The sequence below is a fragment of the Rhipicephalus sanguineus genome, chromosome 11, assembly GCF_013339695.2.
Source record: "Rhipicephalus sanguineus isolate Rsan-2018 chromosome 11, BIME_Rsan_1.4, whole genome shotgun sequence".
Classification (NCBI taxonomy): Eukaryota; Metazoa; Arthropoda; class Arachnida; order Ixodida; family Ixodidae; genus Rhipicephalus; species Rhipicephalus sanguineus.
Window position 1 is genome coordinate 81,964,490 of NC_051186.1, and position 16,394 is coordinate 81,980,883.

The following is a 16,394-nucleotide window of genomic DNA, read 5'->3' on the forward strand; positions in this document are numbered from 1 at the left end:
CCCGCGGCGGCGGGAGTTGGCGACGCTAGGTTCGTCACGTTACGTTGACGCGAACACTACGTCGCCTTGACGCATGCGCAATTGAGCGCACTCGGCGTCCCTTCTTCACGTAGAGACACAGACGCAGTTCAGTCTGGATAACGTCGCCGGCGTGGAATGCAGCATGTCGCATCTCGCGCCGGCTGCAGCCGGGGCGCGTTGACGGACGCTGGGGGCGTCAGTCGCATCGCGCGTTGGCCTATATAGTGCTGCACGTTTGTTAGCGTAGCGTCACTGTGCCGAGCGTGCGCGCGCGTCGACGTTACGCTGGAGTATATCAGCCCCTTAACTCGCTGAAGAAAGGGTTCGCAAGAGACGGAGCGTTACGGGCGCACGCCAACGCGAGCTTACAGTGCCGCGGCACAAAATGGCGGACAGCGCCGCCGCTAAATTTGGATGGTTGTTGGCTCCGCCCCTCCGCCGAACTCTCCGAAGGAATATACGGCTCTGGTGCAGTGTTTCGCCGCTCCTTCTCTCGCCGTTCGCTCTCTCTCCTCCCTGCGCCACCGCCTCAATGCAGTGCGTTTGAAACGCGTTTGTGCTGCCTTGGCACAGCCTGAAAACAGCGCGTTCTAAACGCGTTTGTGCTGCATTGAAGGCGGTGGCAACATCCCTGAGGTGATTACGAACTCACGTAAGAAGCGTTCGTTGAAAGAGGCGCCCAAAAGGGAGACACTTGAGCGCGTCGATGTGTCCAGCTTTATACGCCATCAAAATTACTACGCCGTGTACTCTCGGCGCAAGAAATGCATTCGCATTTCCTCACGATTCCTTTCGGGGAGGTGGGGGCATTGTTTTCGTTGTCTTCTCACGAAGCCTGCGTGGAGCACCAATTAATTTACAACTTCCTTTGCTGTTTCAAGCACTTCGAGCCTCTGTCGTTTATTCGTCTTGTACCGAGTCCAACCATCTCACTATAATGAACTACTATCGTTTCCAAGGCTAATGGTAAGCTGGCCACTGCACGATTTGCCTCTTTTACGCGCCTCTCGAGCAAGCGCCTGGCCGCACATCGCTTCGTGTTAAGGCAGTTGAATTCGCCTGACAACGCGCTATCTCGATTTGGACACTATCCTTCGTTAAATCTGACGTAAGATAATGTCACTGGACACCAGGCAATCGTGGAGTTCCGACAAACTTTCACACCACCGATAACTCTAGTGCGACGTAGTTACCGCGGCTGCCATATGTTGCCGTCCTGCGCCGGCGCCGCGCCCTGTGTTGCGCTAAGTTACGCAGTACAATCGTCATCACTCTGGATGTGTAACGCTAGGCAATAAATAAAGACGACAAAATGCTCAAGTTCATGACGCGCGCCGATGTAACTTCTATCACCCGTGTGATACCTTCCTGTGCAGCAGGGCTTAAAGTCTCCCTTCATTGGAGGGGGGGCCCTCATAAGGCGGCAATATATATATATATATATATATATATATATATATATATATATATATATATATATATATATATATCGAAGAAAAGGCTACCCAGCAGCCATCTTTTCGCCGCAAAACCGATGCGCACGTCGTGGGTTGTGGGAACGCGGTGTGAGCTGGCATACTGAAGAATAAACGCAGGATTTCTAGCCATATCGGTCAAGATCTACTTTCGCGGTCGTATTATCCAATTTTGGGCAAAAATGTGATCGTATTAAACGCATGCAAATGCATTATTTCCAAGGGATGTCGGCCGGGAATAAAAATAAAAACGTATTAGGCTGAGAAACATATTATGCAGAATCGTATCAACGAGATTTGACTGTATATGTATATTGTAGCGAAGAGGAATGCCCAGCGCTGGAGCCACATCGCCAGCTCTGCTCGAGGCACGAGCTGGAGCTGCCCAGCCTGTGGTCTTGCTGAAACGCTGCCTGCCCTGCTCGGACGCTCCCAGCCCAGTGTTTTTATTATAATATATATATATATATGCTATAGATTAAGCGTTAAGAGAGGTGTTTGCGATGATCACAATGCAGAGAAGCCAACTGTCTCTAGAACTGAACAAATGCTAATTAATGCTATACAAATACATATATTATTCCGAATGTATTTCGGTCATTTATTCAACGTGTCAATTCAATCAAGCAATAAATGAAATTATTATATGTGAGCTCAAAGTAACATTACTTGACTCACGGGATTCAGAACCTCAGGCACGACAATGCTACATCTTATTTTCATGACCCTTGCCTATTAAAGTGTGCAAAATACACGCATCTTTGCAGTTACTGCAGACGTGTGATGCACAACTAAAAGAATGAAAATTGAGTGGCAAACTAAACATATCAAGGTGAACAATTACTGATTCACGAGCAGGTAGCTTCATACTCAAGTGCCTCGTGGAACAGTATGCTGTGACAATTACGTTCTGTCGAACAGGGTGGTGACCCGTGGTGGTGGTGGTAAACTTTATTCACTCGGTTGTCAGGAGAGAGTTGGGGACGGCTTTAAGGGCCGGCCCCTTACAAAATCTAGGAGAAGTCTCTAGTCCGGGACCCCTGTGGCTTCTGCTGCAGCACGCGCTCGGGCCACTAGGGCACGCTGGTCCTCTAGGGTCGAGCAACCGAGCAGGGCAGCCTCCCAGCTCTCTCGAGTACGGGAGGAAGGGGAGGGAAGTGGCGGGACCACCGGGTTTGACGGGCATGCCCACACCATGTTGAAAGGATCCGTGAACGGATGGTCACAGTGCGGGCACTCCCCAGAGAATGCCGGATTGAAATGTTTGAGTATCGCCGGGCACAACTGTACTGGTGTAGAGACGGAGGAGCCAGCGCTCGTCCCTATAGGGCAGGCCCGATGCGGGGGGTGGGAAGCGGAGATTGTTCGATTTGTACATAGCGGTGATTTCTCTGAAAGAGGTAGCCGGATTGGGTTCTGGAACATCAGGCGATCGAGGGCGAGGCAGGTTCCAGGATGCGTTGCCTGTGCTGTTCAGTGTCTCAGTGAATTGCATCCAGCAGTACGACGATACCTGTTTTCTTCTGTTTTTCTGACACCCCGTGAACCAAACATTCGCGACTAAATCATTATTCGGAAAATTGCACAGTATAATTTCCTCGCACAAAGCACTACTGCCAAAAAGTTCCACTCCAGCCCTTGACAAATGGGTGCCGCAGTGCCACCGTCGTACTGCCGAGGGGGGGCCGGGCCCCTCCTTGAGAAATGGAGAGGGGGCCGGGCCCCCCCGGGCACCCCCTGACTTTAAGCCCTGCTGTGCAGCTTCCAGTGCGCTATAGCTAGCTGGTTTGGGATGAATGTAGTTAAAGTGCGCTTTAAGCGTGCGACAAATCCCTGTGAGCCTGCTCGTCATTTACGGATTCGAAAAAAATGATTGAGGCGATCGATTCTCCAGGCAAAAAACTTCGGTACTGGTGGCATTCGATGATTACATGAAAGCGTCTTATATATATATATGGCCCTTTGAGTGATATCCATGCGGATATCACTGGACACAATTTCGCTTACCTCACGGTTACACAACGTAGCAGCTACAACATAAGGAAAAATAAATATGCGACGGCGGGACGGGATTGCTTTGGATTCACTGGCACTGGATTCGTATCGTTAACCGTATGTATAGCTGTGTGTCCACCACTCAAGCAATAATTGAGTTTCATGTGCTGCTCGAGCCCAACTTCCTTATGGGGCTACATTCGTTGATAATCCCACATAATATGCATGTTGTTAGGCAGCAGTGCGCTTAAAGAAGTCCTACCGATTGTATTAATGTAACGCAAGTTATTTCACATCATACTCTTTCGCTGGTTGTATGGATACTCCGGTTGACATCTTCTGCTCAACTTTCATCTGTGATTCGCAAAATCTAGGCTTGAGAAACAGCTTACCCATTGCTTTGTTGTTCTCCGGGTACCGCTCGAACCCACGAGTAGACACTTATGACACTTTGTTAGGGCGATGATGATGCTCCATATCCATTCCATGGCTCGTACCCACGCATTGGGGTATTGGGATATATGACATAAAATTGGGCCTCTGGAGTTACTGATAACGATGATGACGGCATTCCTACAAGATGGCGCGTGTCATAGGCGTATCCACTAAGTGGGGGGGGGGGGGGGAGGGTAAGGGTAGCGCTAGCCCCCCCATTGAGAAAAGTTAGGGGGCGGACCCCACGTTCGAGAGTTCTCACTGTCGGCTGCACACTATGAAACCATCCAATGAGGCGAAGTTTTATTTCTTCACAGCCATCACTTCATTAAATAATGAAATTTATCCTGCCCTTCTGCTGTGGACATTGTCTTTTCCCGTGTCTTACGACCACGCACTGTAGCAGAAGCGTAGCCAGAAATTTTTTTCGAGGGGGGGGGGGGTGTTCAGTTCAACCATCATTTTTTTTTATGTTCGCGCGTGCGTTTGTATGTGTGCGTGTATATATGCACATGCAAAATCGAAAAATTTCGGCGGGGGGGGGTTCAACCCCCGCAACCTCCCCCCCTCCCCCCCTGGCTACGCCCCTGCACTGTAGGTTCTCTGCGGTGCAGGTCGCCTATGCGACGCTTTCGCACTTTGCGCTACAGCATTGTAGAGGATGGTATACCGCTGATGGGCTCTACAACGTTAGAACACTCTGCCATGATATTATTCTGCTCCGCCTGGCCATAATCGACAACGCAAATACGGGCAGGAACCCAGTAAACGTTCATTATGGACCAATCAAACGCTCTTCAGCTGTTTCAGGAAATTCATTTTCTTACATCGGAAAGGAATAGCATCACTACTGCAAATTTATATCTGAGCTGCAATGCAGAATTTCCACGACATGACATGACAAGAACTTTATTGGAGTCCCGAGGAACTCGAATTTGGGGAGCCCCAGGCCCCCAGAATTGCCAGTTCCGCTTATAATAAGCGGATTTGGGCTTCCTTTTTCGCCGAGTCGCTTGTAGAATTTTGCAGTCGCTTGTCGCGATTTCTTGGGCTTATTTGCATTTTTCCAGCAAATATAGTTATTTTAGTGATCATCACATTCACCACTAGCGCGTTTGTCGATGACTGGGTGGTTGAGTGTTGAAGTCAAACATACGTTGGCGGTACGAACAAGTAACGTTAATCATTGACTGGCAAACGCGCATTCAAACGAATGGAAACTATCCTGGAGACGATGTTGAAAAGTAAATATGTGCTTTCGTTCATAATTGCGCATATTATCACTGTACAAAATAATTAAAGTGATTTCTTTTTCAGCTCCCCTTCGTATCTTTTTTTTTATTGGCGCCAGTATGCCCTACACGGCATAAACTCCTTCGTATTTGAGTGATATCTTTTTATTATAATTAAAAATACTTTCAAGAATAAGAAAATTCATTAAATCCCCGCTTCTTCTGGGCGTCTTCGCGCAGGTTGCACCATAGGTGGAGAGGTTTCATTTTCCCGGAGGGGGCGGGAGCCCGACACGCTCTTCCACATCGCCCTCTCACTCTCTCTCTCTCCACACACACACACACACACACACACACACACACACACACACACACACACACACACACACACACACACACACACACACACACACACACACACACACACACACATATATATATATATATGTATATATATAGTGCGTGTGTGTATACAGAGATAAAGGGAGAACGTCCGACTTCCAAATTAAAGAATTTAATATAACTTTAGTCTGATTAGGTGCCGGTACCGCGGTATCGTTATAAAGATCTGTAGTGGGTGACTACAGATTTATTTTTCGGTTTGCACAAACACGTCGATCTACCTCGCAACGCTTGGCTCAAAGCAAAAAATGCCGCATAGCTAGGCTGATACTCCATGACTGCTTCGCATGAAACCGATTCTCGCAACGCGTGAGATCGGCCGATTTTTTTTTTGTTTTTTTAGGGGCGAAGCTCCTCTTAGTCTAACCTTGTCACGCGACCGGCGTAAGGCGTAACCGGCAGTATACTACGACCCATCACCGATCCTTTGCAAACTGCCCACTACTTCGTCTTTTCAAACATCCCACTACGATCCATCACCGATCCATTACTTCACCGGCCATAAAGCCGTTATAATGAAGGGGGAACGGAAGCCACCTTTGCAAACTGCCCACTACTTCGTCTTTGCAAACATCCCACTACGACCCATCACCGATCCATCACTTCACCGACCATATAGCCGTTATAATGAAGGGGGAACGGAAGCCACGTCTAGCTACCACTTACGATTAATAAGATTTCTTGTATAAATATATACAGTGTTTGTCACGTCTTTGATGATGTACTGGGCTATCGCTTTGATTACTGCTGGGCGAAACCACTGAAGATTTCACGGTGTAACCATGATTACTTCAGGAGCTTCGCCCAAGCTCTTCATCATTCACCCGTGGATATGCTGTGAATTTTTTTGTTATGTTTAATTTGCTTTGCTCCAGGCAGGACATTGGGCTAATGCACAGGAAGTTTTAATTATGCCAGTGAATTCAATTTAAGATATGGCCAAAAATAATTCTCAGATCGTAGTAAATACTATTTGCTACCACTACACCAGGCCCGTAGCCAGAAACTTTTTTTTTGGGGGGGGGGGGGGGGGGGGGGCTCACTTGCTGCAAGCCTTGACTATTTGAGAAAAACGCCTATTTTCATTATTTATTTTCGTTAAAACACCACGTATCATGAAAATGATGAAGCCTGTCGGGAGGGCGAGCCCTTTATCCCCCCCTTAGTCTCTGCCTATGGGTTGCGCCGCTTTTTTGGGGTTTATTTGTGACGATTATTTGCTTCTTAGCTCGGTACCATGGGAACTCAGCTAAGGAAGGTTTCCGCTTCAGTTTCCTATTATACCTTCTTCGCAAGCTTGCTTATCATATGGTCGCTTGCAGCGATCGCGGCGACTTGGAACAAGGCGAGGAATAAATAAGGACACGAGTACATTGGAAGCCCGGCTTTCAAGCTTATCCAGCAACTTCATCTACCGTGGACCAGGGAAATCGTCAAGGTTCACGGTTTTCTGGACTAAGGAGACTAAATTGACAGCCGGGCTAGTTAGTCCCGAGTAACCTCGAATTGACTTGTACAGCGCAAAATACAACTCGGACGGCAAAGAAGCACACACGCACAGCGCCTGTTTATTTAATTCTCTCTCCCTGAGTGACGCAAACACAAGCGCTGCACTGCAACTCGCTGCATTAATTACAGCGGCTCCGTATGCCTCATTTTATGTGCGCGAGATTGTGTCCTTTTGTGCGCTGCTTGATCAAATATCATAGCTGACCAACTAGTCCATCAGCCAGGGGCGTAGCCAGGGGGGGGGGTTCAATTTTGCTTGCGCATGCATATATACATGCACACATACAAACGCACGCACGAACATACATAAAGTATGGTTGAACACCCCCCCCCCCCCACCCCCATAAAAAAAATTCTCACTACGCTCCTACCAAAGTACATATTAACGTTACTAGATAATTAGCTAATCTATTAATGTTGCTAGAAACACTATATTTCGACTAGGAGCAAACAAGACAAAATATAAGGCGCGCAAAACCTGAATATATATGGAAGAAAGTGTAGCACTAATTACAGAAAACAAAAGGTGCAGTCACTGCTACCCACATTAAAAAACGCAATTATTAGTGTGCAGCTACTAGACGTAAACCAAATTTCATACTGGGGAGGTCACCAACGACAAAATTGTATTCATGCATAATGTTGTGTGGATAATGTATAAAAAGTGTTGTTTGTAATACTATTACATGCACGACACGTTGTCCCAATGTATGCTACGTAAAACTGCCTGTACTTTTTCTATAATGTTATTAAACACTGCTAACCAAATTCTATCGCTGTATATGAAAAATCACATCAGAATAAGTGCGAATGAAGTTCTTTCCTATCCCTCCCCCTCTCTCTCTCTCTATAACGGGACAATAAAGTGAAGCAATGGATCGGTTGAGACTGATAGTGAAGCAATGGATCGGTTGAGACTGATAAATTTTAATCTGAAAACTTTAACGTCGTTAAATTTACCATCATAGGAGAAAATCAAGGTCGAAGTTTCATTAATTATTTTCGCGCTGACATCTCCGCACGTGACGTCACGGATTTGAAAGTTTATCATTAGTACTTTGGCGACACTCTACAAAATTCGCTGAAACTTGCTTTTCTAAGTCTCTGGGCACCTCGGAGGACAATGTACTTCATTTTTAGCTATTAGGAAATGCGTAGACCCTAGCAGACGCCGTCACGCAAAGAAATTCGATGGCCGCCGCGTCTTGTCGAAATTTACAAAGCAACAAGTTTCAGAAAAAATTCTGTTGGGACCACCACCTCGTCATGAGCGCGATAATCTGAAAGCGCTGAACAAGTTCTTGCGCGATTCAGAACTCGACAAGAGACTGTAAATAGTTTTCGGACATTCAAGGTTTGGCTTTGATCGCCACGGTACCCTCCTCCTCATCATCATCAACACCTTCTCTCTCCTCTCAGACCTCTCAGTTAATAAACCTAGCTTTCTCTATCTCAAGATCCACGACGTCACGGCGATTGGTGCGACAATTTCAAGGTGGCGCGTCGCCACCCGGATTTTCTTTGTGCACGTTTTCTCGCTTACCACGCGTCTTCTCGCGACAAGCGCGGTGATTTTGGTATTGCGAAAGAGTGATATCCTAATACGAGCAAAATCGGTTTTCTCTGTAGTGTCCCTTTAAAGCTGCGTACCTGCATGGTGTCTATCAAATTTATTGTCATTTATTGTCATTTTATTCCAGGAATGCAGGTGGTGGAGGACGAAGCCTGGAAAGCGGGACAAAATAATAAGAAGATGGCTTTCGCCTTCGAGTCGTCTTTGGCGAATGCATGAGCCACGCCAATATTCTAGGGACCCTAGCCACGCTGTGAGTTTTTGCTCGTAGTGTTTGTAATCACTGCGACTAAAATAGTATCTTGCTAAATTCTGGCGGCTTTAAATGTGACATTATTAATAATTGGCACTTAAATAAATATGTTAATTAACTACTACAGATATAATATTTGAAAAATTCAGCCACTTCTCTGCAAATCCACTCCATTGGGTGTGTGCTGTGCCTACAGGACAGCAACAACAATTACAACAAGAGCAACATCAACAAGAAGAAAAAAAAGAGGAAGAAGACGAAGAACAACAACGACAACAAGCATCCATATATATCGGTACGGTCGCTGCTTTTAATGTGTTTTCTTTAAACGACGCAATAAGTTTCTAGATTTAATTAAATATTTTGGAGCCACAAGATTCATTTTTGTCCCAACGTGCTTAAATTTAGTTTATTCCTAGGAGTATTTTAGTCACCCACAGTGGGGTAGACTCACATCACGCGAATCAACCACGCCGGCATTCTAGAAGAGGATAACGATGCGAAGAAGAAAGTCCAAGCCGGACTCCAAAGGTGCGAGCCAACAAGTTTAGGATCTACATCTACTACAAAGGTGATGTCTGCTCTATCGCGTAAGCTAATCGCTTTTTCGTTCTTCGAAGCGCATCGCCTTCGGCGAAAACATACCCCGAAACCGAAAGCGAAGCCGGCGCAACCAGCAGGTACAATAACCGCCGCGCCGTCGCCAGCGACATCAAGTTTTTTTCATCGGCAGAGCGCTGCCGGTTTTTCAGACAATAAAAAAAAAGTGCTGTCGTGGAGTGCGACTGGCATGCGCCACGCGTGTTTGCTAGTCGTGCTTGTCTAATTAGTCGCCTACAGCTTTACAGTTTCGTCAACTGTCGTTTGTACGCTCCGGGTTCGACAGATCGCGACGCTTTTCGATTCGTACCTCGGAGAAAAGAACGCCGCCGTATCGGCGGGCCTAACTGTCGTCTGCTCTCGGTGGGGTCGTCTGGATCGTCTGCCTACGTGCCGTGGCCTTTTGCGAGGGTGCGAAGGCAAGAACGTTGAACTGCTCTGCTGCGTGGTGGTGGCGGTTGTGTGTGTTTGTGTGTGTGTGGGGAGGTTCTTCTACGTGCGTGTATGAAAGTGTGAGGTGCCGCGCCGTGATGGTGTCTTCTACGTACCCGCGAATCTGACAGGCCCTCGGGGTTTGTTTGTGTTACTCTCGTTTCTTCGACGCAGCATTCGGCCTGGCCGACGTGATCGCCATGAAGCTGGTCAACTTCAGGCGCAGCCGCATCATCAAGCTCGTGTGCGCCGCCGTCCTCCTCATCTGCGTGGTCGCTTTCTTCCTGCCCAAGCCCACGGGCGACGAGTACTATCGTGAAAGAGTAAGTCGCTTTTGGCCCATCGGTGTGGGGCGCGCCAACGTGTCGTCAGTGCATCAGAAACTGCGCGCCGGTCCCTTCAAGGAGCAGCAAGCGTTCCCGCCGCCCATGCCGGTCTTCAGGAAGGACCGGACTCCAGGGAACTTCGAGCCCAAGTCGCACGAGAAGCGAAAGGGACCCGGCGAAGGCGGCGTCGCCTACCACGTACCCGAGCGGGACCGCAACAGCGCGGCCGACTCCAACATGCAGTACGGCATGAACGTCGTGGCCAGCGATCACATATCGCCCAACCGGAGCGTCCCCGACATGCGACTTGAAGAGTGAGTTTTGCCTCGCCCCTTGTCACAGTCAGTTTTTACCTGTGAGGTGTCACACGCGTTGTAACCGGTGTTCTACCTGTGCCACACGGGGCACTGCTGATCGCGATTAAGCTCAGTCGGTATCAAATTTCTCAACAGTGATTGGCTGCCTCCTGCAGCTTGTGTAGATGAGCCAATCGCGATCAAGAAATTCGATCCGGATCAGGCCTGATCGCGATCAAAAGTGACCGTTTGACACCGCTGTTACATCGTAACAGCTAAGTCGCGGATTTGGACGTGTCAAAGGGGCATCGCGGCATTGCTTATCGGGGTGATGCCATCTCCCATTCATTGGCCTTGGCATGCGGCGCGCTGCGAAAGCTAGCCGCCGTGCCAAGGAGTTCGAGGTAATCAACGTAACGGTCCGGATCCGTCGGTGATTACGCCACATCGCACACTACACTGGCCCGACCGCCGTTTACTTCACTACTTTTAGTTGTTGCTGTTTATAGAGTCTGAAAGCACGGATAGCGCGCGCTGCATTTTAAACTTTAGTGGGTCACTGCTAAGCACAACTGTTTGCGCTGCGTAGCATAAGCATTACACGTTGATAACTTTACACCCTGTGTGTAGTACACTTTGCTGCCAGACAAGGTTGAATATACAGGAGAATATAGATTAATCCTCACTTAGACGAAGACCACATACATGTACACTAGCTGAACGTTATTGGCCCCAACTGTGATCAGGAACAACAGTGTGCACGTCAGTATTGTTTTAACACTGTTCTGTGCAGTGCCAGATTGGTAGGCATTGCGCAATTTGCAAATGTGCTGTGCTGTGTTTGTCATTCGCTTATGTAATGTCTTATACGCACACGGAATGCATTCATGACCGTCAGTTTATTTCATTCAAAAGACTGTACCCACGTCAATTTCTCATGTTTTGTTTCAGGCATAGGAACTTTGGTTACATTTGGCTTTAGCGTTTCCTGCGTAGCTTATTTACGATGAGGCGTCAATCTTTTTTTTAACGCCAGCTCTATTTTCGCTGCTACCGGCACAATAGCTTCCTGGAACAAGTCCGCTGTACGCACAAACAAACAAAAAAAGCCACTTCCTTAAGAGAACTCAGAGAATAGCTGAACATGCTGCGTAAGTTATTGCGAGCACAGCTGCGCGCGACGACGGAGCTGTGGTAGCACAGACCCAGCCTGCAAAAAAGTTGTCGCGTCGTCAAGTGTCAATTGCCGTTGCTGCGAAAAGGTGGATGCTGCCGTCTGCCTGTAAATGCCAATAATGCGCCGATCAGTAAGGTCGCATCTACAGAAAGCTTCAAGCTTGAGGAATTGACGTGCTCTGTAGAAAAGCCTAATGAATGCGCTAGCACAGGCCACAGATGTGTCGATTGAAGTATTCTTGTTGCCAGTGTAAATGCCGTGAGCTGTTGTGCTGTACGTTGCATATATTTTTGCCTTTTTATGAAGTTTGTTGCTTCTTTGCGGTGTTATTGTAATATGTGAACAAATGCATAAATCTATGAACTGCATGCCTTAGTTCACATTCCTTTCAGCACACATCCCTGAAAGCAAGATGGTGCTGAAGCAAAATCAACAGCTTGAATAGATCTATGAACCAGTATAAGGCAGTTGGGGAGAACCAGTCATAAACATAAGCATTCAAAACACGCTGAACTGTGCACCAGAAATTTTGGAAAGTAATATAACGCGAATGCTACACTTGTGAAGAAGATCTGTTGGTACATCTGAAATCTTTATAGCTGTGGAAATAGTAACAGAATACCGCAGCTAAGCACCTTCTCATGTTTTCACATTTAAATTAAAAATAAAATGCTGCTTAGCTCGAGGACGCGGGTGATTCCCAGCCATAGTGGCTGCATTTCAGTGGGGGCAAAATGAGAGGACAAACGTGCACTTAGATTTAGGTGCACGTTAAAAAGGACCCCAGGTGGTCAAATTTACCACACTGTGGTGTTCCTCACAATCTTATCGTGGTTTTTGCGCGTGAAACCTCCGAATTGAGTAATAGAATTCTGTATTATACAACAGCTATTGCCGAGAATACAGGTACCTCAGATTCAAATGAGAAGACATCACCGAATAACTCTGGCAGTAACATTCATAACATAATTTCAAGTATTCGTAATTACTTCAAACAAGTGCAGCTGCTTGTACATTTCTTTCAATATGGCAGGAAGATTATGTTGTGGTGTTGGGTGTAATTTGTGACCATTGCTTTTCTTTTCTTTAGTCTTTTATTTGGCTCAAGGCATACCATGCCACAATACCCAGTAGAGACAGGCATTTGCAGCTTGGCTATTAACTGAATATCTAACTGTAGGCTCATTGTTTTGGACCGCCTGTCGCTGAGCATTATTTATTAGCTAGTTTACCACCCAAGTACTGCCTTTAACACTAGTCTTACCTGCTCAGTATTTCTATATTAAGCTGAATTTTAACGAGCATGTGCTCGGCTATCTTTTTATTGTGTCAGTTGTTCAATGTTCTGGATATAGCGTTGCAAATGTCTTTTTACACCAAAAAAAAAGGGAAACCTACTTGATCTTACCGCTTAGAAACAAGAATAAAGGGGGTAAAAAAAATCACAATTCTTACATTGGATAATGTGCACACCTACTGTAGTAAAGTGACGTATTCACTTATGAGAATTGAGACAGCATTTATATTAACCTGGCAGCTTTTGTGCTACTGTCCCATTGACGTCAATGGTTTTTTTTAGCATAGTTTAGGAATTCATGAAGTCGTTTCAGTCTGAAGATCAGTTGCCTTTAGTGATCATTTGCTTTAGTGAATGGACCAAACTTCGTCCACTTGTGCCGTTACGAGGTAGAGTTTATTGCGATGACATCCACATTGAACCAGCTTGGTGACGTATGCTTAGCAAAAGAACTGTAATCCTCTGTAAACAAGTAATAATCTTAAAATCTTTATGAAGGCATCAGATAATGAAGCCAAGAAAAGCAATACGGTGGTTGTTTGTAGCTGTTAATTGAGGTGTAGAAATTATAACGCAAAGGGAAATTTTGACAGGCTTTGTACAGTTGTGTCTACAAGAAGTGGCCCCTCGATCCAATATTTGCTTCTCCTTTTACGATCTTTCATGTTTCTTGGATGACAATAGATGATACTTGTTTGGCGAATCATTTATTATCTGCCAAGCACTGGAGCAATGATGAGTGGACCAGCATTATGAAATTTCAGTATTGGAAACACAGTTACTTTGTCTTTGTTTGTTGTTCAAGGCCACACATGATGCTAGGCACGTGTCTTTAAGTTGCCGCCGGGAAATGTTTCGTGTCTTTTATTTGTACAAAGTGATGAAGTGTGCCTGCCCCAGTTTCTTTCTAGCGAGTCTGACTGCTTGCTTCAAACTACTACATTTAGGTCGTCACTACCTAGCAACCATTACATCTCTTTCAAAGCAGGCCTGAGCACGCCTTGACAACAATGCTGTTGAAAAGAGCAGCGCAGCAGGTATGAGGAATACGGGACAGACGAGTACGCAGGGCCGGTGTACTCTCCTGCATGTGTACTTCTCTGCATTGCGTTGATGTCCCTGGTGTACCGCTTTTACAATGAATATCAACCAACTCATGCAGTTTTACAGTTGATCCATGACATAAAGAACACTAATATAAAAATTCTTAGATATAAAAGAGTAAATGCCAAATTTTATTGTTCATGGTTTATTTCAGTGAGTACGTATTTTACCAGTTAGCAGTCAAACTGAAAGTGCAAGATCTGAGACAATATTTATTATAGGGTAATTAATATGTGTTCCCTTGGTCACTTAGCATATATATTCTGTTGAAAAAAAATTCAAATATTCAGCGACAGCAACTTGAAACAAGCACATTTTTATTGTGTAAACATGCACATGCTAACTACCCCTTATGCAATAACCGAATGGGGCCTTTAAGGTAGTGAAATGAAATGCTTCACATGTTCACGAGCTTTTACTAAAGGTTTGGTATTGCTGAGCCACAGCTGGCAAGCCAATGTGCTGATGCTATGTAATCACCTGAATTGCATGGTTGCGTATAGAATGACAGCGCAAAGTATGCTTTGCAACTTAGCATTGCTCACATGTCGCTCATTGGTACAGCAAGCCAGTGACATGCCAGCACATATCTGGACCCATGAAGGGCTTGCATAGACCTGATTGTAGTTGTAGTTCTTTCCTGCATATACCAGCGGGGACACTTCCACTCTATGAGAGTACAGAAAACATAATACAGTGGAACCCACATATATCGAACCCCCATATAATGAATTATTGTGTATATTGAACAGTTGTAAAATCCCCTTGAATATACATTTAATATATAAAATATTTCATATAGCGAATTACCTACATGTAGAACTTTTTTTGCAATCCCCTACAGATTCAATATATCCATATTTGAGCGTATTTTAATCGGGTGTGCCTTCGTTACAGTTAAATTTGACAATGTAAATGTGTCCAATGCAGGTGCAAGTACTGGGACTATCCCTGAGGACCTGCCAACGACGAGCGTGGTGGTGGTGTTCCACAATGAGGGCCTGTCGGTGCTCATGCGGACCGTCCACAGCGTCATCAACCGCTCGCCGCGCCAGTTTCTCAAGGAAGTGGTGTTGGTCGACGACTACTCCGACAAAGGTGAGGCGTGACAAGTGCTGTGTGTATGGGTTGAACGTATGGTTGTTGGACGCGTGTACAAGTTCTATTATGGTTCCATGTTGTTTGCGCTGCTTAAAGTAGCGCAAACAACTCGGACAAACGAAGAGACAACACAAGCGCTTACTCGCAACTGAAAGGTTTATTAGAAGACAGTGTATATATTGTATGCAAGTTGACTTTCTTGTTCTTATTCGTCTAGAGACTGAAGTAACAAGAAGAATAAGAATGGGGTGGAGTGCATTTGGCAGGCATTCTCATATCATGAATGGTAGTTCACCCCTAGTATCCCTCAAGAGAAAGGTATGATAAGAGCTGCATCTTACTGGTAGTACTTACCTATGGGCAGTAACCGGGGACTTACGAAAAGGGTTGAACTTGGATTGAGGATGATGCTGCGAGCCACGGAAAGGAAAATGATAGGCGCAACCTTTAAGGGACAAGAAAGAGCAGAGTGGGTCAGGGAACAAATGCTGTTACGGACATCTTAATCGAAATCCAAGAAGGGCATGGGCAAGGCATGTGAGCAAGATAACCGCTGTTCATTAAGAGTAACTGACTGGATTCTGCGAGAAGCTAGATACGCGAAGGAGAGACAGAAATGTAGGTGGGAAGATGAGATTAAGAAGTTTGCGGGGATAACGTGGCCTCAGAAAGCACAGGACCGGGTTGATTGGCGGAACATGGCAGAGGCCTTCGCCCTGCAGTGGGCGCAGTCAGGCTGATGATTGGTAGCTAGTAGGTTGACTTTAATTGTAGAGCGACAGGTCTCTTAGATTAGGCCGTGCCATACAAACGTACAAACAACTGAAATCCAAGCAACAACGCTTTTTTTTTTTTTTTTTGACACTGCTATATGCATGATGCCAGCATGGTTTGAGCTAGCATGCTTATAGTGAGCCCTAAACCACCTCGGGCAACCATATAAATTGCGGTGCGAGATAGCACCCTCAAGTTATTGCTTGCAAAAGCTTTTCTACTGTATTTTTTTTAAGTTTATTATTTATTTATTTATTCCTTTCTCTCTGATACAGAAAGAGGAGTAAGAGCTAAAGGCCATATTGCCTGACAGAGGCGCTTACTCCTATGCGCATTCGACATGCATGTACACGTTTTCGAAGCGAGTACAAACAATGGAGCAACCAGAAAAA

The 16,394-nt window shown here is 46.0% G+C and overlaps 1 protein-coding gene across 1 annotated transcript in view; it reads left to right on the forward strand.

Moving 5' to 3' along the window:
- Nucleotides 1-9,629: 9,629 nt before the first annotated feature.
- LOC119373879 (N-acetylgalactosaminyltransferase 7-like) overlaps nucleotides 9,630-16,394 on the forward strand; it is a 32,863-nt gene continuing 26,098 nt past the window's right edge. Inside the window, 4 exon segments of the mRNA XM_049410821.1 lie at nucleotides 9,630-10,250; nucleotides 10,332-10,567; nucleotides 15,058-15,076; nucleotides 15,078-15,225. Coding sequence (XP_049266778.1) covers nucleotides 10,128-10,250; nucleotides 10,332-10,567; nucleotides 15,058-15,076; nucleotides 15,078-15,225 — 526 coding nt within the window. The 5' untranslated portion in view covers nucleotides 9,630-10,127.